The 25,830-nt window shown below is 46.8% G+C and overlaps 1 protein-coding gene across 5 annotated transcripts in view; it reads left to right on the top strand.

Moving 5' to 3' along the window:
* Window positions 1-25,830, top strand: part of FBLN2 (fibulin 2) — a 99,892-nt gene that overhangs the window by 26,928 nt on the left and 47,134 nt on the right. For all 5 annotated transcript variants that reach the window (XM_059480305.1, XM_059480304.1, XM_059480306.1 and 2 more), the window contains exon 2: window positions 3,550-5,004. In XM_059480305.1, coding sequence (XP_059336288.1) covers window positions 3,672-5,004 — 1,333 coding nt within the window. In that variant the 5' untranslated portion in view covers window positions 3,550-3,671. The remainder of the gene's footprint in view (window positions 1-3,549; window positions 5,005-25,830) is intronic.

Genomic DNA, 25,830 nt, shown 5'->3' with positions numbered 1-25,830 from the left:
CTGCTTTTCCTAGGAATACTTTTTAAAGAGGGAATCGAGGCATAAGGAACTGCAGCAGGGTGACCATCCTCCATTTACTGCTGGTTTACCTCACATGTTTATGTAGGTAGAATTTGAGGGACTCACTCTCAGTCCAGAGCATTGCCCCTCTCTTGCACAGGCACTCCTGCTTGCTCAGGAGGTATTATGGACACAGGAATGGCAACAATTTCTCTAATAATGGCCCAGTAAAGCCAACAGGGTCAGCCCTTGAACCAAAGCAGAGCAGGATATACAGATTAGGGGGTTCCACAGTGGACATGAATGGAATTCTCCTGGGACATGAAGCAGTGCATGAGGGCTGGCATGGGTGGCATATGGTTCCCTTGCTGTAGAGCTCTGTAAAGCTTTCAACAGAGCCTTTGAAAGACTTTTCTTTTAGGTGTTCAGGGCGTAATTTGTCACTCAATGGAACAGCAAAGGTCAGTGACATTGGTAAAAGTGGGTGAAGGACATTGGTGGGAGTACAAAGAACCAATTCTCATTTTAGTGGAGCCCTTGTGTATTGCCCCAGTTGTTTAAAAGGACATCAAGGAAAGCATTAAAATAGTTAATGGAAACAAATTACTGCAATAACATCTGCTGGTATTAAACTCCCCTGTCCTGCAGAGCTAGTGTATTGTTTTTACCCTCTTAGCTCAGAGACCTTTATTTACAGCTCCAGCTTTTGGTGCCTCTCCCCGGTAATGAGCTGCTGTCTCCAGAGCATCGCTGCAGTGCTGGGGCAGGGCAGGGCTCCAAGGTGGAGCACACCAGCTGTGGGGGCTGGCTCTCTGTGCAGGGATGGGGGCTCAGTGGGGCTCAGCAGCCCTGTCTGTGCTTCCCCCAAAGATGGTTTTCCCTGTGCCTCAAGTAGGGGCTGTTTCTTTGATAAGTGAGTTTATGGTTTGGGGGGATTGAGGGGTGTGGGAAACAGATGGAGAAAGCACAGGGAAACGCAGTGGTTTAAAGGAATGAAAAGATACCTTTTGTTGGAGTCATTGCACCAAAACCAAGCAGCCTCTGAGGAAGGAAGGTGAGCCTGAGGTGAGGAAAGGGAAGGTTGTGGTGTCATTCATGGAGGAAGGGCTTATAAGCATTTCAGCCTTATCAGTTAAGCCTGAAAACCCAGATGCTGAGGGATGTGGAAATGGTGGGAAGAGGAAGGCATGGGGGACTGAGCAGGGCATGGAGCAGAGTGTGAGAGGCAAGGGAGCAAGGATGGGAACAGGGGAGGGACTGGCGGTGACCCAGGCAAGCAAACAAACCCTCAGATGGAAACGGGTAGGGGTGAGGGGGCCAGGGGTGACAGCACAGGGGAGCAGCTCCTTTCTCCAAAGCAGGATTGTCCTGTGGTCAACCCTCAGCTGTCCTTGAGCACTGTCCCTGTGAGGGATGGCTGCTCTCTGCCTCTTGCTTCAGCACAGGGGTTTCTTTGGGAGCATGTGCCTGAGGCGTTTTGGGGCACCATTTACCTGGGGCTGGCTGGGCAGGGGTGCTCACACCAGCTCCCCCCTTACCTGTCCCACAGGTGATGCCTGGCCCTGCCCTGGTGCACACTGAGGTGCCACACCTGTGTCTCTGACACCCACACGGCCCATTCTGGGTGCTGGGGCTCTCTGGAAGCCTGATGTAAAATAGGGAATGTGGCCAGGGCATAGCTGAGCTCAGCTGCCTCCCCTTGGGGCTTGCACTGAGGTGTCACAGCCAGGAGGTACCATGGGTGGGGATGTGACAAAATCCTACTGTGAGCCCCTTTCAGAAGTCACCTGGAGTTGTTCTCCCATTCATTATTTCCCAGCTAAAGCAATGTAACAATTACAAATTTGGATTACCTGGAAAAGCTGCTGAAAGCAGGATAAATTATTAATTCCCAGGCTACCTTCTGAGGAATTAATTTCAGCACCACATATTGAAAATTCTCCTTCATGAGAAATAGCCTGGTTTTGAGAGCAGTGAGATTTTGAAAAAGTGAAATTGTTCCAAGCCATTATTGTATTTTCTGATAAATTTATTTTTCAGTCACTCTTCTTTAGCACACTCAGCTAATATGCTCAAATTAGTAGTAGGAAACCTATATTTGTAAGAATTCTGTTTCTGTATAAGGTACTGAAGTAATTGGGATTCCAGGGCAGAACTGTGGAAATTCTTAGCACGGTTTGCCCATATCTTATCAGAACAGGCAGGCATTTCCCACAGCCTGGCCCTTGCCAGAGGGACTGAGCAGACTTATTGGAAGCCCCCTTTGAATGGGAGAAGTAATCTTTCTGAATGGATTTTCTGGCACAACCCCTGTTGCGTGTGTGGCTCATTGTTCTGGGTGATGTGGCTGTATTTTACCCCCTAGATAAATGTTTTAGGGTTTTTTTTGTTTTTTTGTTTTTTTTTTTTTTTTATGATGGGAGGGGTCCTGGTCCTGGGAAAATAATCAGATTGCTGGTTCTATAAAATTTCTATAGGCAATTTTTTTTTTGTTGTAAGTGGTTTTCCATGTTAATTGTGTAGCTTTGTGAGCAGAATTTTGATATAAAGGACAACAGCTGATTAACCCTTATTGATGCTTGAACTTTTTGATGCTCAAAGGGCTTAGTAATTAGAAAGCAAACAATTTTCTCTTCTTCAAGGCGTTTTAACAGTGATGTTATGGCAGTTCATGTATGTATAGTGTATATTGTGTGTTCATAGTGTAGTATAGTATTTAGTATTCACTAAAAAGTACCTAGGCTGGTTTTGTCAAAACTAAAAGAAGTGGTTGCCAGCGGTGGCACACCCTCAGTTGTTGTAAATGTCCTCCAGTGAAGTTGGAATCAATCCCTCTGTGCACCACAGTCCTGCTGTGGAGCTGTGCCAGCCTCTGTGAGCAGAGAATCCGGCCCTTAATATGTATTACAGGATAGTTAGTGTGATGTGTAACCACAAAGTAACCACAACACACAAAGAAGTTCTATTTTAGCCCTGCTGGAGCAAAGAAATAACTGTTAATGTTGAAGACTGAAGTACAAGAGATTGCTCAGTGGGGGAAGGAGGCAGAAAAAAATCCAGATTTTGAGTTAACATGTGTACAGACAAATTCTCACGTCCCAAGGCTAAGTTTTGTCTATAAAAATTCCTTAAGATTTGAGTCTTTGTAATTAAAACATAAAGAATAATTATCTTAAGCTGATATCTGCAGAGGAAGAACAGTGTATTTACTTATGCCCTGCCAAAAAATCTTTTTAGCTGGAAAGATTAACAAAAAGGCATTGAAGTATAAAGAAGGGCCTTCCTTTTATTGAAATATATATGTTTTGTCAACAGATTCAAAACAGAGCAGTCACAACCATTTTTTTTCTTCCTTTCCTTTTCAGAACAGGGGTGGGGGAAGCATCCAGCTCCAAAGTTAGTGCTTCTAATGCTTGGAAGACATTATGATTAATTTTTGTCCTTAGGTTTCCAGATGTTGGACTTCGTCCCAACTTTTAAAGACCTCTAATGTTTAACAGGATATGTGCTGAGTGTAGTCTTTAACAGAGTTTTCTTTCATAACTCCAGGATCTATGAGAAAAGCTAACTTAGGAGGCCGCTGCAGATTCGGAGCTGAAGCCCCGGCCTTCTAGGAGAGCAGCCAAGGCTGAACGTGCGAGGTTGGAGCGGCGCCGCGTTCCTTCGGGAAGATGATGGCCAGGGCCCGGAGCTGGCAGCAGAGCCCTTGGAACGCCCTGCTCCTGGTGCTGCTGTGTTGGGGCAGCTGCCAGGCGCAGAGGGACTGCACGGGCGCCGAGTGCCAGGCCCTGGAGAACTGCATCGAGGACGTGCTGGAGCCCGGCGAGTGCTGCGCCACGTGCCTGCAGCACGGCTGCACCTGCGAGGGCTACCAGTACTACGACTGCGTCAACGTGGGCTTCGTCAACGGCAAGGTGCCCGAGGGACAGTCCTACTTCGTGGACTTCGGCAGCACTGAGTGCTCGTGCCCCAAGGGAGGGGGCAAGATCAGCTGCCAGTTCATGCTGTGCCCGGAGCTGCCCCCGAACTGCATCGACGCGGTGGTGCCGGCGGACGGCTGTCCCCAGTGCGGCCGCATCGGCTGCCTGCACGAGGGACAGAAGTACGTGGCAGGGCACACCTTCCACATGCCCCCCTGCAAGGTTTGCCACTGCCCCAACGCCGGCGGGGAGCTGATGTGCTACCAGCTGCCGGACTGCGACACGTTCCCCTTGAACACGGCCAGCCCGGGAGACGCCGAGGACGGCGAGCCCGAGCGGCACTACGACGATCCCTACAGCTACGACCAGGAGGCCTCCGAGGGAGACAACACCCAGGTGGAGTCTCCAAAGAAGTACAGGAGTTACTCGTCCCACCTGGAGCACGAGAGCCTCAGCCAGGAGCAGGGTGAGGACTATGACTACCTGGCGGCCAGCGTGGCTCCCTCAGCCCCAGCCCTGGCTGACCCGCACACCGAGAGCACCGCAGTGCCCAGCACTACCGCAGTGCCCCGGGGCCCCGCCGAGGCCCGCAGTGCCACGGAGCGCGGCGAGCGCCGCAGGCTGCCCCGCGCCACCACACCCTCCCTCCAGCAGGGCACACGCAGGGAGGCGCCAGCCACCACCGGGACTCCTCCCCAGCACACCACGGCCACCACCGAGGCACCCCAGCACCCAGAGGAGTTGGAGAGGAGGCCAAAAGGGAACAAAGCGAGGCACGAGCAAGAAAGAGCCCCCAGCTCTAAAATGAAAAAGCATGCCAGGAAGGAAGAGCCAGAGAATATCACATATCAGGGCTTGAAAGAGGTGAACTTCACAGAGCCGAGCTCAGCAAGATCATCCCCTGAAGGCCTTGAGGGGAATGATTTCCCCAAGGTGAAGTTCAGTGCAACAACCTCTCCTCCTGTTGCTCTGAAGGAAGACCGCAGCCCGTCCTCCCCAAAGCAGTCACAGACGCTGTACCGGTACCATCCTGAGGAGGACGGGGACCCCAACTCCATCCACGCCAACCCCAGGCTGCCAGAAGGTAAGAACGACTCCGGTGTGGGTGTCTAGAGAACTCTTACTCGTGGTAGCATTGGTGCTCATCCTCTGCTGTGCTGTTCTTACTGTTGCACATGGCCTTGAAATCAACCAAACCACCACCAACCTTTCCTCCATCCCCTCAGGAGGTGGTTTGTGTTTCATTTCACAGAACAGGTACCATCTCACTATTGCCCTCCTGGCTTTGATTTCACAGACAGTGGATGGGGTTTTCTGGTATTTTAACTTTATTTCAGATGATGATTTATTGAACTCCGGCATTTTTCTTCACTTACTTTTAACTTCTGTAGTGATGTGAAAGAAACCTCTTCCTCTGCATAGAAGGATTTAATTATTTATCTCCAGTTACCAATTCAGTGTAATCACATTTGTATCTTTTGTTTTCTTCTGGAAAGGAAGTGAAACAGTTGTGCTTTCACTTTCTAAATAAAAATATTTAGAGCACTTGTAATATTTATCTCATGGTTGAAAGGCTGTCTGAGCTCATTAGTTCAAGAACTCGAGAGATACACTCAAATACCCCTGAGGACTAGCAGGGAGAAAAAGGGCTCTCTCTTTCTTTATATTTTCATGGGGCTGGAAGTTTATGATGTTTATGATCAGCTGTGGCAAGTGTACGTATTTCCTCCCTGCCTCTGGATTCCTCTTGACATCTGCAGGGAATGTTGATTATACACTTTATGCAATGCTCATTACTGTAATGAATGCAAACTTCATCACTGTAAATTAGCACATACACAGCTCATATTTCCAATTCATTTTTCATCAAATCAAGAGCAGTACCTCCTCTTTCAAGATGTGGCACAAAATGTTCTCCCAAGACTCAGCTGGAGGATGCTTGCAGAGAATGCTGATGAGTCCTTGGGCAGTGGCATTTCTCCTGGGCTGTGTCAGTAGCCCTTAAATCTTGAGCTGTCCAGTCCATCTCCTGGAGAAGCTTAAGGCAGACAGGAGGAGAGCAGATTTGGAGCTCAGACTCTAAGTCCCAACACGAACAGCACCTCGTGGCTGTTAAAACAGAAAGTGTGCCAGGTCCATGGATGGAGATGGCAGCTTTTTCCTTTTCCTTTGACTTCCCTTTTATTTGCTTCAGCCTCCCTCAAAATATGAGCTGTGCACCAAGGCTGTGTATGATACATGGGCCTGAATTAAGACTGACACACAATAACCTGTTTACTGATGTAACTTTAAAGAAGATTTTTTTTTTTTTAATAAAATTGCCTTTTCTTCTTCTTTCAAAAAAGGAAAATGGGTGGAGCACCCTGAGACTTTCAATGAGAGGGTTTAAGAAAGTCTGTTGGGGTGAAAGTGTTCAGCACCAGAACTAAATACTGAATTTTAGAGTCTGCTTGGGTGATTTGCAGTCTGTGATTCCCAGGAACTGCTTGGCTGAGACAGGTCTCCTTGGGGGATGGATTAGGTTGAGGTGCCTGGAGCAAGATGTGATGGATGGCATGTCAGGCATGAATTGTTCAGCTGGCAGAAGCAGGCTTGGGAATCACCGGGTGCCATTTTGCCCTTAGCTGAGATACCTGTGATTTCCTTCAAATATTGCAGAGGTAGAAATGGGAAATAAATGTCCCGTGGGAGCACAGAACTCTCTGACTGGTTGTAGATGCTGCAACTCCAAGGCTGCTGCTTCCCTGCCCTACGGAGCTGCTGCATGTTTTGGGAGCCAGCAAACCATGTCCACCACCCACAGTCACTCACAGGTGGGACCTGGACAGGCAGCCCCTCATCTGCCCCACCATTCCCATCAGGAATATTGGTGGAAGATCTGTATGGAACTGCAGCACCCTCTCAAAAAGTAAGGGCTGTCTTTTGCCATGACCACTGCTCGTGCCTAGGGACAGCAGTGCTTCCACTCGTTATGCTGCTGTAATGGACGTGGTTGTGATTCGTGGGAGTAGCTCCACATGTTTCAAGTAATAAAACACATACATCTTGTGTCTTCGGTGACTCCTGAGCCAGTGGTGGAGGGGGAGTAAAGATACTAGTCAGGCTTGAAAGGAAAATTAATCTCGCCTACAGATACAGAACGAAAACATAAATTTTGTGCATGTATTTCCAACTATAAAATGGCAAAATCCACCAGAATTGCCAAATAACTTATTTTCTCCTTTCAGGAATTGTCAGCGTGGTGTAAACTACATCAGTCCCTGATTTTCAGAGCCTGTGGGGCTGTTGTGCTGTTCCCTAATGAGGCTGCAGCCGCTCTGGTAGTGTGCAGGGTTCTGTTTGACCAGCTCTCAGCAGAGGGCTCTGGGGTACAGTTCTGTGACTCTATGGCCATTCTAGATTTATTTTTATATTTTGTTTAGTGTTTCTTTTCCCCCAGAGTTTAGGAAAGTTTGTGAGCTTCCAGAGAGGCTTTCAGCCCAAGTTAGGTGGCTGTTGCATTTGTTCCTACTGTTTAGCTGTATCCTGGCCCCAGAATTCTGCTGTGCTGGGTCCTGATGCCTTTGGTTAAAAACATGGCTTTGTTACTTGTATTTTACATATCTCACTTTGGTTTTATATGTAGCTGAGTTTTCATCTCCCAAAACTTTGCTGGTTCATATGTAATCTAATGGTGGAAACAACATGGAACACTTTGGTACTCAGGAAAGGTTAATTTTAGTGGTGTGGTTTTCTTTCTTCTTTTTGGCGTTGTTTTTCATCTGTCATATTGCCCTGTGTTCACATCAGCTGCTCCATTCCTAAAGGAGCTGTAAGTGTACAGCTGAGGTAATTACTCAGCTGAGAAAGTGCAAATTAAGTGCTTTCACATGGGAAAGGATGAGATTAATGGAGGCTGTTCTCTTTATACAGTCTCTCTCCAAACATTGATCTTACCCTGTCACTTACTGCAAGAGCAGCAAATGCAGGGAATTTTAATTTCTATATTGCCTATTTCCTCATCCTAAAAATACCCTGATCAGGGTAGGGCTGACTAAAATATATTTCAAGAACTTAGTGTCAAATTCTGTTAAGATTTTCCCACTTTCTTCCATTTCCCCATGCTCTGGCAGTAGAGTGCTATTCCTTGGATAAATGTAACTCAGGTAGCAAGCAGCCTCACTGTGAATGTTTTATGATTTGCATTCTGGTTTTGGCAGGCTCAGCAGCAGTTTGGATCTAGCTGGACCTGTCATGTTTCAGAGTGGAGGTGTTTTTCCACTTAACCTGCTCCATGACTGGTGATTTTTTTTCCCATGGTGGCTTTTAGAGATAAAGATAATTGTTCTCGAGCTGGAGTAAATTGCACCAATTTGGGAGCTGAAATCAGTGGATGTGAGAGTGGCATTTATTGCAGGTGAATCCTGCCCAGGCAGGAGCTTCTGGGGGGGCTCCTGTGAAACTTCTGAGGATGTAGCTGAGATTCCAACCCACCCATCTGCTGCATGTTTGCTGATTCTGAAACTCTTGGAGAAAGATGACCTTGAATTTCTGAAATGAGGGCAGACAGATCCATGTGCAGGTCCAGGAGCTGGACTTGACAGTCCTTTTGGTCTCTTCCTGGATATTCTATGACTCTGTGAAAGCAGACTTGCAGTGAGGGTTTGGAAGCATTCCCTGAGCTCACCCATCTTTTGTTCTTCTTACTGCCACCATAAAAAGCAGTGGAGGTGGGATAATGCTTGCAGGGTCCTTCAGAAACAAACTCTGTTTGCAATTAATTTGGGTTTTTTGCTATCAGGTGAAGTATTGTCTCATTTTTACTTGAATTACCTCAGGCTTAATCCTGTGTTCTCTACTTTATCCCAGTCCTTTCTGTAACAGGAAGAAATGAGCTTTGAGGCCTCAAAATAGGATATCTGAGGAATAAAAATAAACCTCAGGAGACTGGTGTATGAGGAGAAGTCTCTGGGCCAGCAAGTGTGAATCAGCATGAATTACAGCCCTGGGTGGTAGTGTTCAGTGGTTCCTTTGGTAGTTGGAGTTCTGAGGTAGCACGAATGGGAATAAGGCAGTTTGAGATATGTGCAGAAAGAGGAAGACTAAAATAGTATAAAATTTAAAAATGTCTATCTGTTCTGCAAAAAGTGGCCTTTGTACTTTATTAGGCAGCCAGATGCTAATTTAGATGGAAAAATGGAAATAATTCAACCATTTCTATTAAAGAACACATCCCATGTATGATATGGGGGGCTGATGCCCTCACAGCTGCTGCTGCACAGCCTTCCCTGCACCCTTCCCTTGTCACCTCAGGCCTGGATCTATGTGCAGAGGGTGCAAGGAAAACCCAAACATACCCAAATGACACAGAGGAGTGCACTCAGAGTAGATGTTGGCAGATTCTGCAATAAACAGTCGCCAGAGTATCCAATCTGCAGGCCCAGATGTGACCTGGCTCCCTGCTCCCTCAGCTCGTGCTTTCCATTGGGTCTGTACCCAGTGCTGGGAGCAGTCCTGTGTGAGGAATGGGAGTAGTTCCATATCCCATGTGAGGGATGGGAGCAGTCCCATGTGAGGGGTGGGAGCAGTTCCATATCCCATGTGAGGGATGGGAGCAGTCCCATGTGAGGGGTGGGAGCAGTTCCATATCCCATGTGAGGGATGGGAGCAGTCCCGTGTGAGGGATGGGAGCAGTTCCATATCCCGTGTGAGGGATGTGAGCAGTTCCATCCCATGTGAGGGATGGGAGCAGTTCCATATCCCATGTCCCGTGTGAGGGATGGGAGCAGTTCCATCCCATGTGAGGGATGGGGGCAGTCCTGTGTGAGGGATGGGAGCACTTCTATCCCATGTGAGGGATGGGAGCAGTTCCATATCCTGTGTGAGGGATGGGAGCAGTTCCATCCCATGTGAGGGATGGGAGCAGTCAGTTCCATGTGAGGGATGGGAGCAGTTCCATCCCATGTGAGGGATGGGAGCAGTCCCTTGTGAGGGATGGGAGCAGTTCCATCCCATGTGAGGGATGGGAGCAGTCCCAGGAGCAGTTCCATGTGAGGGATGGGAGCAGTTCCATCCCATGTGAGGGATGGGAGCAGTCCCATGTGAGGGATGGGAGCAGTTCCATCCCATGTGAGGGATGGGAGCAGTTCCATATCCCGTGTGAGGGATGGGAGCAGTCCCATGTGGGGAATGGGAGCAGTCCTGTATAAGGGATTGGAGCAGTCCCATGTGAGGGATGGGAGCAGTTCCATCCCATGTGAGGGATGGGAGCAGTTCCATATCCCGTGTGAGGGATGGGAGCAGTCCCATGTGGGGAATGGGAGCAGTCCTGTATAAGGGATTGGAGCAGTCCCATGTGAGGGATGGGAGTGGGGCTGTGGGCCCCAGGCACGCAGGCAGCAGCCGAATTCCCGGTGTCCAGACCTGTCCTAGGGGATGCTTTCGGGGTCAGTGCCCGTGCTTTGGGGTTTGTGTCTGGGTGATGGCTCTGGGCATGTTGCTGCATGGCTGCTGCTCACCTGGCTGTGTTTTGGGAGCTGTTCTGGGTCAGACTCTGCTGTTGCTTTTCCAGCTGGCTGGGCTTCAGGGCGCCTCTCAGGGCTGCAGGCTCTGCATTGGGAATGTTATTCTTTGCAGGAATTCCCCTTGTAGAGCCCAAACCCTCCTCAGCACCGTCCTTCTCCCATTCCTCATGTGCATCTTCCTTCTAAAACAGAGATATTAACCACAGGTCACGAGCTCTTGGCTACCAATGCTTTTGTGTCAGGCTTTTATGGGGCTGTTTTGCTCCTTATCTTAAAGAGTATTTTAAGCCATAGCTGTATATTGAATAGTGGTCTTTAGTTAGAAAATATCGTTTAGATGATCGTTTTTAAAGCTGCAAAGATCTGGGCACTGATGCAGGCACAAGCCTGGTATGCAGAATGCCAGCATTGGGTGCCATGCTTTGCTAAAAGCTGTGTAGCCTGTCACAGTCAGGCGTCTGCCGACTTCTAAGAACCTAAATAATTTAAGAAATACTCAGATCTTGAGTTATTTTCTTTTCAAACCCCAGTACCTGCCAATCTCATAACAGAGATGTGTAAGAAGGTGGCTCTCCATCTTCCTGTGTCACTCATAAAATTAAGGTAACATCTGCTGCCTGCAGTGTGAATCCCTTGGGACCACGACAGGCAGGTACAGCCTACAAGGTGGGAGAAACGTGTGTTCCTGGAGCTCCTGCCAGCTCTGCCTCCATTAAATACCCTCTGGAGAGCACACTTCTTGTCCCACACACAGCTCCGTGTACTGCTGAGGTGCAGCCAGACTTCCTCTGCTGACAGTGCATTGTACACCAGGCTGTCGGTGCTGCAGCACAGGGAGTTACTCACAGCTGGATGGGAGTGTTCTGGATGAGGAAATGCATTGTGCTCAGCCTGGCACCAATGGAATGTACAGAGGGTGACTGAAAGTGGAACAGGATGGAGCATTCACACCTGGCTGGGGCGTTCAGGGCAGACCTATCCTCCCTGCAGCACAAACCCAGGGCAGTGCCTGCATGGACAGGCTTCCCACAGGGACACTCAACACGGGGGGTTTCACATAGCCTTGCCTTCAGGGGTTTGGTACAAAGATAGTTTAAATCTCAAATTGTTGGAGTTGGGCACCCAACCTAGGATGGCACCAAAATACCTTTGAAAACCCATCTCATGTACCTGCTCTGTTGAGGTAAAAATCATTATTTATACAAAGTCAGCTCCATCCATGGTTTGCAACAAGAACATTGAATCTCAGTTCTGAAATTCAAACATGCTGCAGACAAAGTATGAACATAAGATGGGAGATTTTTTGTATAAATTAATTGCCCACTTGAACAGATGAGGCTGTTGGGCTGACCAGGTTTCTTGAGGGGACTCCATTTGTTGGCTATTTATAAAGGTATCTGAGAGTATATTTTTTTGGTATGCATGATTGATACTCCTTCAGAAAACAGAACTTAAATGAGACTTCTTTGCAGTAATGTGTCTGTTATTCTAATCGATCACCAAGGAATTAAAACCTTGACTCTGAATGTAGCTCCTTGTTAGAGAAAGGAAAGTATAAGTAGTAATTCCTGATCCAGATTTTGTGAGACAATAACCTTTTGAACAGTTTCAAATATGTAGGCCAAATAAACGTAGCTTTCCAGCATATGCTTACTCATGAAAGGATTTGTAATTTCATTATCCCAGGCCTCACAGCGAGCAATATCTCTTACCTCTCAGGGATTCTTAGGTAACACGCCATCAAGTAATTGGAATTTTATAAAGATCCTCTTATGTGTGAGCAGGTTTTATGTTTTCTTGACTGTTCCCAGTCTGTCTCTGCTCTGCTTGAGATGATCAATTCCTTTCCAAAGCCACCAGAAAGTCCTAAATAACCATCCCAAAGCACTGGGGATATTTATGCTCAGCCAAAGGCTGGGAGAGGGGTAGGAGAAAGAAGGATTTGTGCTGTATTTAGGGCCAGCAAACCTCCTCTGCACATGTCCCCCTTCCCTGCCTTTGCCAGGGGGCTGCAGAGCCTCCCAGAGCCACCTGCCTTGCTCCAGCGCCAGGGTGGGTGTCTGGGACACACCAAGCACCCTGCAGCAGCATTCCAGAGTCACCTGCCTGCAGCAGGTCACTGCCTGCTGGAATTGCTGCATTCCCTCCATCCTGGGGTACTCTGGTGGTGATGTGGCGGCTGATGCTGATGGGGTGCCTGTGAGATGGTGGCAGTGGCTCAGGTGGGTGCAGTGGGCTGGGAAGGGAGTCTGGGCAGCCAGGGTGGGCAGGGGGCTCGTGCTGGGGCTGCCCTGTCTGTCCCCTCCAGCTCTGCCTGTCCCTCTCCAGCCTGTCCATGCTGCTGCCCTTCTGGCTGCAGTTTCTCCGACCCTTCCTTCACCAGAATTGGGGCCATTCACACAAACCCCCGAGCAGTAATTCCTTCCCCTTGGTGTCTGACTGCTGCTTGCTTTTGTGGAGCTGTTGTGAATCCCAGGGAGGCCGATTGTGTTCAGAAGGGCTCAGAGCTGTTTGACCATAGTTTTGAATTACCAAGTACTAAAATAAATGTTTATGGCTTCAACAGCTCTGGGTTTAAAAGCTTTTAACAGTTCTAAGAGTTGCCTGAAAGGGGAGGATTTGCATCAGTAACTTTTAAAAGGTGTAAAAGTTAATGCTCTTGTGAGCTGTTCCTGTGTGTAAACTATACATCTTAAAAATAATGAAAATCATCAGATGAGATCTCACGGCCTTTCTGCTGCCATGCACAGGGCAAGTGACTCCTTGCAGCTGCAGTGACCTGTACTGCCCAAGGAATAAATAAGTGTGTGTTAGTCCTGAACACCCTTCCACCAAGGTTACCTCAACTGAGCACATGAGGATGCCTCATGGGTAAGGATGCCGCATTCTTAGGATGAGCTTTATTTTGCATGAGGTCACTCTGTAGGAATGTTGTTTCTAGAGGCTGTGGGGGAGCTGCTGCCCAGCATGGGGACCCTGCAGCCTGGGGCTGACCACCAGACACTGGGGACCAGTACAGGAACTCTTCTGTGAGAGCTGCAGGAAAGAAATGCAGGCAGACATGCCTCCAGTGGTGTAAGGGAAGTCAACAGGTTACCAAAATCCAAACCACTGGAAAAGCAAGTGTGTGCTCAGTCAGGATCATCAGTGAGCGCTGTTGAAAAGGAAGAGAGTACAGGATATTAAAAAAGGAATTTTCCATGGATGTCCTACATGGTCCAGAAAATTTTCAGCCAATTTGATGCAATATATTCTGGTCTTGGAATGGCACTGTGATGCTTTTTGTGTAATAATCCCCCTAGCACAGTGTGAGGGCTCCAGTCTGGCACTGCTCTGTAATAACACTCACTCCTTGTTACGTTCTCTGAGAGCAGCAGCATCAGCTGTGTTTGGAGCAGGGGAGCTGGGGGTTGACTGGTGCTGGCTCCTAGGCAGGGAAAAAGAACTGAGAAGATGAATGAGCTCTTGCAACAAGAACATCTGGCTGTACCTCAGTTTCCTTCTCTTCTAGGCTCTCACTATTTTATGTTATTTTCAGTCTGGGTCTTCAAAGACATTGTATATGCAACTTGCTGGAATAATTTTGTGAGCACAAGTTAAATTAATATTAGGGAGTTCTGCATCTTGTATGAAGTGAATCATCTAAAGTGCTTCTTGTATTCGTGTTCTAAGGTGGACATCCTGCAGGGACTTAGGAGCCCATTACATTTTGTCAGTGGTTTGTAGCGCAGCATTTGTTATACTCAATAGCAAACCTCCTGCATGCCAGGGAAAAGACATTCCAGGCACACAGAAGTTGCCGTGGTGGGGAGGAGAATTCCCTGGAAAGCAAACCCTGAACAGCAAAGCACACCCTGTGCTCCGGCCGGCCGAGCTGCGAGAGCAGAGCTTGTCTGGAGGGGACTCCTGCCCAAACTTGTCTGCTCTGTCATTCCAAAAGTGAACTTCATGACTGCAAAATGAAAATATGTGAAAGCATACCTTTGTCATGAAAATGGAGCTTATATAGTGGTGGTTTCTTACAGTTCTTTCCGTAAGGTTAAAGAGTTCTTCTGCGTTGAACAAGCAGAACAAGAAGCTCTGAGTGAGTTTAATGGTGTTTAAGGAGTCTTTTATTTTTCTCTCTTCTACTTTTAATAATGATTGTGAGCAGGCTTCTGGATAAGAGTGTGAAGGCAATGTACTGTGTACTTGGTGGCACGGAGAGCCCTACACCCATCCCACATCCCTGCCGAGTGCTGTCAGGGTTTGGCTACCAAACTTCCAGCTGATGTCTTTAAAACCTCCTTACACCCGACTGTAATTCTGCAGCTCTGTCTATAAAACATCTTGTTTATGGCCCATAAGCAGCTGAAGATTAATATGGTTCTCCCTCTTATCCAAGAATCCTTTCTCTGCAATGTTCATTAATTTTCCTGGTGTTGGAATTGCCTTGCATGGTATTACGTGTAGTTTTCATTTCCGGATTCAAACCTACAGTGTTGTAGCTGAATGATTTTTAAGAGATTCACTCCAGCGAACTGTGTTCATTGAAGATAACATACACTTAAGTAATGTCTCATGTAATAATGATAAAATTTGTACTTTTCCTGGTTCTGGATCAAAGTTGATAAGCATTGTCTGAACTCATGGCATTGAAATCAAAAGCATAGTGACCATCAATGATGGCTGGCTTTACATTAGAAGCTTCTATAAATGTTGAATTTCAGTTGGATTGACTAGGGTGGTTTTGCTGGTGGAAGATAAATACAGAGACTTTCCAAAATCTTGTGCTGTGGTGTCAGAAGTTTTGGACGATGCTTTAAAGTGATGAATGTGCTTTGCATATGTTCTTGAAGTACAGACTTTTGGCTTGCTCAGCCTATGGCCCTGGGAAAATTTTCCTGGTGGTGTCTCTGCTCTTTCTCCTTCACCCTTGGCCGCCAGGGCCCCAAGGAGCAGGTTTGTGCTGTGGCGTGGCCAAGAACAAGTTGTGGGCCCGGCAGGGACTCTCGCTGCCCTGGTGTCACAGACATCTTTTATGAAAAATCCTTTCCTTAGGATTTTTCCTCCTGAGAAGCTGAGAGGCCTCAGGAACAAGATGTAAACAATGGTTATCTGCTGCTGTGGAATGCAACAGGTGCATCTGTGATTGGGCTATGTTGCATGTTTGTAATTAATGGCCAGTCACAGTCAGCTGACTCAGACAGAGAGCCAAGCCACAAACCTTTGTGATGATTCTTTCCTATTCTATTATAAGCTAGTCTTCTGATGAAACCTTTTCTTCTCTTCTTTTAGTATAGTTTTAATGTAATATATATCATAAAATAATAAATCACGCCTTCTGAAACATGGAGTCAGATCCTCATCTCTTCCCCAATCTGAAAACTCCTGTGAACACTGTCACACCCTGGTACCATGTGACGCTAACCAGCTGAGATGAAAAAAGAATTACACTGCTGGTTTTCTCATTCTGAAGGAACTTAACCAGCCAGTTAAAATGATCAGGAGCTTTTGGAGTCAGCCTGTTACATTTGCTTTCCCGTGTGAATAATTTGGTATGCAGAGAAATTGCGGCTGAGAGGGCAGTGCAGGCTGAGCACTGGTACCTCCCGTGGGAGGATGAGCAGGTCAGCACTGCAGGGCTGAGCCTGAGCCTCCTTGAGCCTCCAGCCCCAAGTCCCCATTCTCACTTTGGACCATGCAGAGAGCCAGTGCACCATCAGCACTGCTGTTTGTCTGCACAAACCCTTCAACCACGGGACCTGACCTTCATTAGGCAATACTGAAGTCTCCTCTTGGTATGGTGAACAGATTTACACAGCTTTGAAATCCGACCCTGCTATTTCAGGGAGAGTGCTTGCTTGTTAGTCAGCTTTTAAATGGAGTCAATAATGTTCCTTGAAAAAAGACTCTGAAGGTCGGACCCTGTCTTGTCAATGCCATGTTAACTCCATCAGTTTCAGTGAGGTATACACTCATTTTAGCTGTATTGCTCCTCTGATATTACTTTAAAATGGTGAAGGGCAACTGTTAAGCCTCTGAAATTTTAAAAATGAAATGCTGTCTTTAAGAAAGAGCTCCTTACATCTCCCATAGACATACAGCAGTTGCTCTCACTTCACACAAGGCATCATTTGCAGTAACAAAACACTTAGTTGTTTGTTATATTTTCTGGTCAGACTCAAATTCCTCTCCCAGAACTTAGAGTTAATCTATAGTAAACCTCATAAACCATCCGATCACTATATAAATACATTATTTTAGCCATTTGTCTCTTTTGTTTGTAAACTCCCCAAACTGGATGTCTGCGTAATGGACATTTATGGCCATGCAGTTGATAGCACAGGGCCCCTGGCACCACACGGTGCTGAGGGTCACAAGTGAGTTCCTCTTCCCATGACAGGCAGGAAAAGACGTGATGCCTGCTCATCCAGCATCACCAAACACATTCCTTTGGGAAAGAAGAGCTGGTGTTGATTGATTAATATGCTTCCCCCACCCTTGCCAGGGTCACAGAACTGAGATTCCCACTGCTCTGTTTCAAATGTGGCACAGACAGCTTCAGACTCCCACAGAAAGTTAATCCTGCCCTTGAACATAAATATCTGGACTATGATTGGTTTTGTGCCATATGGTAAGTTGGTCAGTTTTAGACCCAGAGGAATTGCACAGTTTTCTAAGTATATAGCATGAGAATTGTCCTTGTGCGCTGCATTCATACTAGGTCAGAATGCTGCTTGTCTTGAGCAAGTCTTGGCTTAGTTTGCTGTAGTCCTGGTATTAGTGAAGAGATCTTCACAGCAGTTTCCTATTTTATATTTTAATGGCAAGAAACAAGAAACATACACACACACATATATATATATATAATACGTATATATATAATAGAATCAAAGAATCAATAAGGTTAGAAACTAAGACCTCAGAGATCATCAAGTCCAAGCTTTCTCTTCTCTCTATCTCTCTCTCTCTCATTCTCCTAAGGTTCAGGAAAGAGTTCATTCCTGGAGGGCCAGGGGACCACGCTGCTGATGCCATGGTGATTGATTCTGTTCTCTAAGATGAACCTCCCCTTGAGGTTTCCTAACCCCTTCTCATTTGTTTTGGCTGGTTGTTTGCTGCCACCTTGCTGAGATTTTCCTTTTGCAGCTTGAATCTGCTCCATATTCAGAACCTGAAAGCTGCCAAAGCTCATGGCAAGTGAGAGGGAGCAAGTGTTGGTGCAGTGCAAGGAGAAGCCAGGCTGGCAATGGGTGTTGAGGATGTTTTTGGTGTAGTAGCCCACTCTCAGTATGGGCTATGCCTTGCCTTATCTGTGCATTCTCCCAAGGATGAAAAGCAAATTATCTGCTCTCATAACCTGTCCCCTTTCTGCTGCTCCATCAGTTCTAGTGCACAGTGCAGGTTTGTTGGGCCCTGCCTCTCATGGGGCAGAGAAGGTAAAGTTTAACCTTTATTAATTCAGTATCTTGGTGTAATTCAGAGAAGGTGGCTCCATGTGGGCTCCCTCAGCCCCGCTCAGAGGCCTGGCTGTGTGTGCACAGAGCTGTACCCTCATGTGTGGATGTGCAGGCTGGGCCCTGCAGCAGGAGTTAAAGCTGGTGTTCTGCACAGACACTGCCCACAGCGTGCAGGATGAGTGTGTCAGTGCAGCCAACACTGCTGGGCACGTGTGTGTGCCTGTTGGGTATCAAATGCCTTAAAAAAGGAGCAGAGGAACTTCAGCTGTGTGCTAGGGAGCTTCCTGCTAAGATTGGAAGATGCCTTTATCTTGTTTGCCCTCTTATTCCCTGGTAGTAAGACTTGGTTGTTAACTTTCAAACTGCTGAGCAGCTTTTAACTACTTGTGTGGACTAAAAGTGCACCTTTATCAGATGCTAAAATAGCTCCTTACACCTTCCCTGAATTAGTCTGTCAAGCAGGGGAGAGTTCAGTTCTGCAGCAGTGATGGCTATTGCCACAATTGATGTAATTGAAAACAAAACCTTTGTAAGCAGGAGTTTAGAAGTGGCAGAATTGCTCCACAGGTGTGTGTGTGGTGCTGAGGGAATGCTGGCTAGCTCACTGTAAACACTTGGAATATAGACAGATGGAAATTGTGGCACATCCCTAAAGTGAGGTGCTGCAGAGCCCCAGGGGTTTGGCCATTGCAGGTCAGGCCAGGGGAGGTGAAACAGGGAAACCTTTGCTTGGGGAGCTGAGCTGAGCCGCAGGGCTCAGAAAATCCTCAAAGGGATGAAAAGTAGGGCCTGGTTTGCAAAGCAAACACAGCACAGCAAATGCATTTGTGACTGTAGCTTGATAACAGGAATGTGTAAACAGACTGCACCTGGCTTCCTGTTTAGCTGCATTTTTCTTCCATAACTGCCACTTATGCAAACGGATTAATTTGACAGATTTCTGCCTTTTGTAGCAAGTCATGTTCAGAACAAGGAAGAGTGTTAATCTGGAATGAGGTTAAAGTTGCTTGTCAGTTGTTGTGCTTGTAAAGAAGATGAATAAACTCTTCCCAGCATGGAAATGTATGCCTTGGACATCACCTACGAAATTAAAGGAGTGCCAAATTCTACAACATGTTTCAAATAATTGGATATATGAGGTTATTTGTTAGGGTCCATTCCCTGGAGTCCTGTGGCTGTCCTAAGCGATGAACTTTCATTTAAAACACGTTTTTTTTAGAAAAATAGGAGACTCACAGTTTTCCTCAGAGAGAAAAACTAAATCTCAGATGTTTAAAACCAAATAAAACACACGAACCCTGTAAAGAGAGAGCAAATTAAAAGCTATTTATTAGACTTTACAGTTGAGATGAGATGTTTGGAAGGAATTCCTCCCTGTGAGGGTGGGCAGGCCCTGGCACAGGGTGCCCAGAGCAGCTGTGGCTTCCCCTGGATCCCTGGCAGTGCCCAAGGCCAGGCTGGACACTGGGGCTTGAAGCAGCCTGGGACAGTGGGAGGTGTCCCTGCCATGGCAGGGGTGGCACTGGAGGGGCTTTGAGGTCCCTTCCCACCCAGGCCATTCTGGGGTTCTGTGGTTCATGTTTCTGCTGCTGCAGTCCTTCCCCAGCCACCAAGGCTCTCAGGCAGGGTGGGCTGGGGTGGCTGGGAGCCTGGGAGCACCTTTCCAGCAGGTGTGGGAACACCTTTCCAGAAGGTTTGAGAACACCTTTCCCAGCAGGGTTTGGGAACACCTTTCCAGCAGGTTTGGGAACACCTTTCCCATCAGGGTTTGGGAACACCTTTCCCATCAGGGTTTGGGAACATCTTTCCCATCAGGGTTTAGGAACACCTCTCCCATCAGGTTTGGGAACACCTCTCCCATCAGGTTTGGGAACACCTCTCCCAGCAGGTTTGAGAACACCTTTCCCAGCAGGGTTTGGGAACACCTTTCCAGCAGGTTTGAGAACACCTTTCCCAGCAGGGTTTGGGAACACCTTTCCAGCAGGTTTGAGAACACCTTTCCCAGCAGGGTTTGGGAACACCTTTCCCAGCAGGTTTGGGATCACCTCTCCAGCAGGTTTGGGAACACCTTTCCCAGCAGGTTTGGGATCACCTCTCCCTGCAGGTTTGAGAACACCTCTCCCAGCAGGTTTGGGAACACCTTTCCAGCAGGTTTGGGAACACCTTTCCCATCAGGGTTTAGGAACACCTCTCCCATCAGGGTTTGGGAACACCTCTCTCTGCAGGGTTTGGGAACACCTCTTCCTGCAGGTTTGGGATCACCTTTCCAGCAGGTTTGGGAACATCTTTCCCATCAGGGTTTGGGAACACCTTTCCAGCAGGTTTGGGAACATCTCTCCCAGCAGTGTTTGGGTGCACCTTCAGCACCTGAGGTCACTGCAACAAGGAAGAACCAAATAGCAACCAGACAACTTGAAGGGATGGGAGACAAACCAAGGCATTTCTTTTGCTGAGACCCCCAGAAGTCACTGGAGAGGGCAAAGGAAGGCTTGCTGGAATGTTCTGCAGGAGAAGGGAGAGGAACAGACTGGAGTGTCCTGCTCTGTCACAAGCCCTGAGCTGTTAAAGGAGCTCCTGATGGGGTGGGCTGGGGTTTTGTGTCTGTTTAACATTCAACCTGGAGGTGGCTAAATGGGAATGGTTTAAAATAGCCCCACAGTTGCCATAGATACTGGTCTAAAACGAAAAATAGAGGTCTGGGCCAAGCTTGGCGTGTGTCCTCCAAAGCCAGCCTTAGTGTGGGCTAGAGGAGCCCCACAAAACTGTGGGGATTCAGCCCAGGATGGGGATGTCTGGATGTGTTTGATGTCACCAGGTGGCTCCAGCAAGGCTCTGCTTGGGCCTGGAGACTGGGAAGGGAAAAATCCTTCATGCTTCAAACACTTTCCTCCTTTTTTGTCCCGGGAGGTCTGCAGAGCTGGAAAAAACGCCATGGAATGCTGCTTTCGTGGCACTGGGTTTGGGTTTTTTTTGTAAAATGTTACTGTGCAACAAAGCAGCAGCAAATTTAAAGTAGTTCAGCTGGATAAAAGCACCCTATTAAGGTAAATTTGGTTTATTTGTCCAATGTGGAATGTGTAGCAAATGCGCGTCTAATTACAGATAAGGCAACTAAGCCTTTCATCTTCTTTGGGTGAAAAAAACTGCAAATAATGTGGAAAATGTTGTGGTGAAATGAATGAAGGTCTTTTCAAGGATTTAGTTATCACAGATGAGAGCCCCACTTGGGGGAATTGAGAACGTTTCTCCCTAGCCTCGGGTTGGATGGATGTTTTGGGACAATTGCAGCTGACTCTGGAAATGCCTCATTTTGAGATAACAATCTGTCCCTCTGCCTTTGGGGATCTCTGGTGTCACCTCTGGGTTTGGATGGGGAGGGCAGATCTGCAGGGCTCGGTGAGGAGGATGGAGATGCAGGAATCTGACTGAAAAGTGCACACTTAGCAATGTGCCATGTTTCCTCTCCAGTTTCTTTCTCTGTAGGCGGTAGAGAATTAGTGCTTAATTATTTGCAGGCTGTGGACAACAACCACCCCCTTGGCTGTGGACAACAACCACCCCCTTAAACTGTTTACATTTCTAGATAAGGCTAGAGCTGGATATTCTTTGAGGTTCAGTCCTTCCTAAAATCTATGGGAGATTTCATAGTGCTTGTTTTGCTTTTGTACCATGTACTGGAACAAATGTTTGTTCCCAAAGAGCTTGTATCTATTAAGAACCCCCGTTCATTCACGTCTACATCCCATTATATATCATAAATCCCATTCATGCCATTCAGCTTCCCAGCCTGTGAAAAAGCTCAATCAAGAGCCTTGTGCAAATGGGGGAGTTCAGAACTGGGCAGAAAATCAGATCCAAGGTGGAGCTGGAGTTCTAGACTCACTTAGATACAAGGAATTATATCTAGCAAATATCACTTGAATAAAACATTAATTTCCCATTATAAAACATAATGTTACTCTGATAATGGTTCCTGTTTTGAGTAATCCTCATTTCCTGCGTCTCTCTGGTGACTCATCACAGCAGAGCTCTCATCCATTCTGCTCTGCAGATGCTCTCAAGCTGCCTGTTCCCCGTCTGACTCAGCTCCTGTGTATCAGCATCTCCTCCCCTTGCTGTGCAGCTCTGGGACTGTTTGCCTGCAGAGCCCTTCAGCCTAAGGATGGCTGCTGCTCCTGGCTGTGCTTTTAAATTTAACTCCCATTTTTAACAGGTTTTTGGTTAAAAATTCACATGTCAAAATTTCAGGCTGTCTCAAGTCTTGGATCTGGAGCTGAGAAGCCCACATTGCAGAATGTGTGTGTCTGTCCTTGTGTGTATCTGTGAGAGGAACCAATCTTTCTTCCTTTCAGGTTTTCAGTGAATGGTTGCCTGTATAAAACATTCCCAAATGTGATGTGTGCCTTCTACAGCTTTAATTAAACTTCAAGGGGTTAAAAGTGATGGGGTGCAAGGGTCTAAATGGACACTGTACCCCTCAGCTGTCACTTCTGTAACAGGGCCTGAGCTGCTGCTACTGAATTTTATAGGTAAATATACAGTTTTAAGAAGGCTGATGGGTGGGTGGTGAGCTAAGCAACAAAACCACAGGATTCAAAGAAATTTTTGCTGGAGCTTGGAGGGCTGCAGTGCTCTGAGGGGCCATGAGGTCCGTGCAGAATGTTCCATGTGTGAATTCAGAGCTGTGGGCAGGGCTGGCATGACACTTGTGGTGCCAGGGGAGATGTTTGTGAGCTCTGGGGTTACAGCAGGGCCTTTTCTGCCTCTCTCTGCCATTTGGGCTAAAGGAGAGGAGGGTGCAGGTGTTCCCAGCTCTAACTCCCGTCAGAATTACCTGGCTGTAAATAGGCTGTTAAGACTTCCCTCTGCTTCTTGTTAAAGGCTACAAGAATTTGTTGATCCTGAAGAAACACTAAAATTTCCTGCCAGGAGGCCGGTGGGATGTGTGCAAGGAGGAATCTTGCACAGATGAGCCTTTGTTTCTCCTCCCAGTGCTCCCTCTGTGCTGCTCTAAGTGAGGTTTGGGCTGGAGGTTCACTCTCCAACTCCTGGGTAATGTTGGTGAGCTTTCTTTTCCTTTCTGAAGTCAACCTCACCCTCCTGTGAGCAAAATGGAACCTGGTGTTCAGTAAAGGGTGCCCTGCAGTGAATATATGACTGGTTGTGCTTGTCTGGGGCTTTCATTACTCAGGTGAAGCCCGTGGAATTGGCACTGCCATGGAGCTGCCCTCTGTCTCCTGTACCACAGGATGCAGCTGGGACTCGCTGCACCACAACCTCTTCACTTTTAATTGACTTCTCCACTTTTTTTTCTGGCAGTACTTCAAGCTTCTTAGGTCATATTTGGGTAAAGTTTTCCTTTCCATCCTGAAAGCAGTTTCTAGTATTAAAAGTTGCACATGGATGAGAGTTTTCACTGAATGAATGATGACAGAGAGGGGAGTTTTTGGGACAGTGCCATGCTTCATATAGTTCCTTAGATTGTCATGAGGTGGTTACCTCAGCTGTCAGTCTGTTAGGATTACATAACATTTTAAAATTATCTCCTTTCCCAGGGCCAAAAAATGATTCAGTCCTCTTGTATATTGTATTACCTCGAGCTCTTGGTATTTATTACATATGCAATCAAGAAATAAGAGTCTGAGGCTTGCAGAGATTTATTAGGTAGCATTTAACAGCTCTCTGTTTGCTAGCAATTTGGTTCATCAGAATGAGGAATTTATTTCTGAATTGTCTTTTAATGAGCAGATAAGCAGGTTTCTCTATCACTCTGAAACTGTGGGTTGTCACTTCAGGGCTTTGTTTTTACAAATGGAAGTTGTTATCTCTTGGATAGGTATCAGCCTGCTGTGGTAGTTTCCACTGGTTTTAATGGAGCTTGAGTTTAAATACCCCAGCTAAAAGGACAAGAACCTTTCTCTTTAGAGATATTTCTTTTACTGTGTATTTTGTGCTAGATGGAATTTACACAGCCAGAACTAAATGATTTTCAGTTCTGTGAACAGTGACTTTTTACTTGGGTAGACTGTGATAGGACAAGGGGGAATAGTATTAAACTGAAAAAGAGCAGATTTGGATTTGATATTATGAAGAAATTGTTCCCTGTTAGGGGATGCCTCTGACACTGTAATAACTGGTTTTGGAAGGGCCAAGGCAAACAGAGGTATTACTCCGTGACAAGGATTTATGTGACCAAAACAGAGGATGAGCAACATGATGTTTCTGTGTGGAAAATAAAAGTGGTTTATGAACTGATGGACTAGCTGGGATTTAACTCAGTGCTGCTGAAACACTGCACATGTGCAGCTGAGGTTGTCTGAACAGAAGGAAGGGAACAGAGCAGAGTTGAAGGAGGTGAATTCAGCAGCTGGGCTCTCAGTCCCTCTCTGCTGTGTGTTACAGGTTCCACAGCAGATCAGAGAGTATCACAGAATTCACAGAATCACTGGGCTTGGAGAGATCTTCAAGATCATAGAGTCCAACCCAGCCCCAACATCTCAACTAAACCCTGGCACCCAGTGCTTTGTTAAACACACCCAGGGATGGGGACTCCACCACCTCCCTGGGCAGCCATTCCAGAGCTTTATCACCCTTTCTGTAAAAAACTTTTTCCTAATATCCAGCCTATATTTCCCTTGGTGCAGCTTAGGGAGGAGGAAATTCCTCCATTCTGGGGGAAACAGCCGCCAGTTGCACCAGGGGAGGTTTAGGTTTGATATTAGGAAAAATTTCTTCATGGAAAGAGTTGTCAGGCTTGGGAGCAGGCTGCCCAGGGCAGTGGGGGAGTCACCTGAACATGTTCCAAAACACGTGTGGAGGTGGCACTTGGGAATGGCTTTGTGAGGAGCAGGGTGTTGCAGGCTCATGGCTGGACTTCTCCAACCTTAATGATTCCATGGTTAATTCTGCCAGAGCCTGGGAGCTTCTCAGTGAGACGGGATTGCAAAGCCAGGCAAAGCTGGTGTTCCTCCTCCAGGCTCCAAATGGAACACAGAGGAATGGAAGCCTGGAGGTTGTTTTAGAGATGTGCAGCTCTGTGGGGCATTTCTCTTTCACACACCACGTGGAAGGGGAAAAGCCAGAAGAGCAGAGGAGAATCTTTGTGCTGATCCAGTGGGGTCTGCCAACAGCTTTTAGTGGTGGGGTTTTTTTTGTTTTGTTTTTTTTTGTTTTTTTTGGTTTTTTTTTTTTTTTGTTTTGTTTTGTTTTGGGTTTTTTTTTTTTTTTTTTGGTTTTTTTTCGTTTTCTAATCAGAATTTACAATTAAAAGATTAAAAGTCCCTGCTGCAAAGCCTGTACATGACACATGGGCTGAGGGAGCAGTGAGTAGCAGGGAGTCCTGCACAGGGCTGTGGGAATTGCCTGCACTTTGGCATCCTCAAATGAAAGGTCATTCCTCTTCAGCCAGGAAGGAAAAGGAAAAGCTAATTCTCTCTTCTTCCAGCCTGGGAAATTTACCAGCATTTCATCACACTGGGCTGAAAGCTGCCATGAGGCTTATGGAACAGAGAGTGGGGTGATGGACCCCTGATTCAGCTGTCATTCAGTTTTAAGGTTGCTCTTCCTACAAACAATTGCTGTACACAAAATGACTTACCTCTGGGTCCTGAGTTATGATGAACAGCATCCATCCCTACAGGTAAAAAACTCACTTCTCTCATTTGCATCTTGTGAAATCCTAATGGAAATGGGGAAAAATGAGTATTGGGTTAAGGAGATAGAAATGGGCAAGTAATTGCAGCTTCCTCTCTGTTTTACAAACACAGGCACATTTGGCAGTGCAAGTTCTCAGATATTTTCAAAGAAATACAGAATAGTGTGTAAAGTGTGGGGGATTTTTTGGTCAATATCCATTTTTTAAGGAAGTCAAAAAGAAGTGTGGTAGTAAGTGTAGTTCTTACTTTGTGTTGGCTTCTTGCCAGGACAATGGTCCTTTTTTTAAAGCCTTTTTGTCCTTCAGGTTAC

Source organism: Ammospiza nelsoni, chromosome 11 (assembly GCF_027579445.1).
Source record: "Ammospiza nelsoni isolate bAmmNel1 chromosome 11, bAmmNel1.pri, whole genome shotgun sequence".
Lineage (NCBI taxonomy): Eukaryota > Metazoa > Chordata > Aves > Passeriformes > Passerellidae > Ammospiza > Ammospiza nelsoni.
Note: the sequence above shows the minus strand (reverse complement) of the source record. Positions and strands in the feature narration are given on the sequence as shown.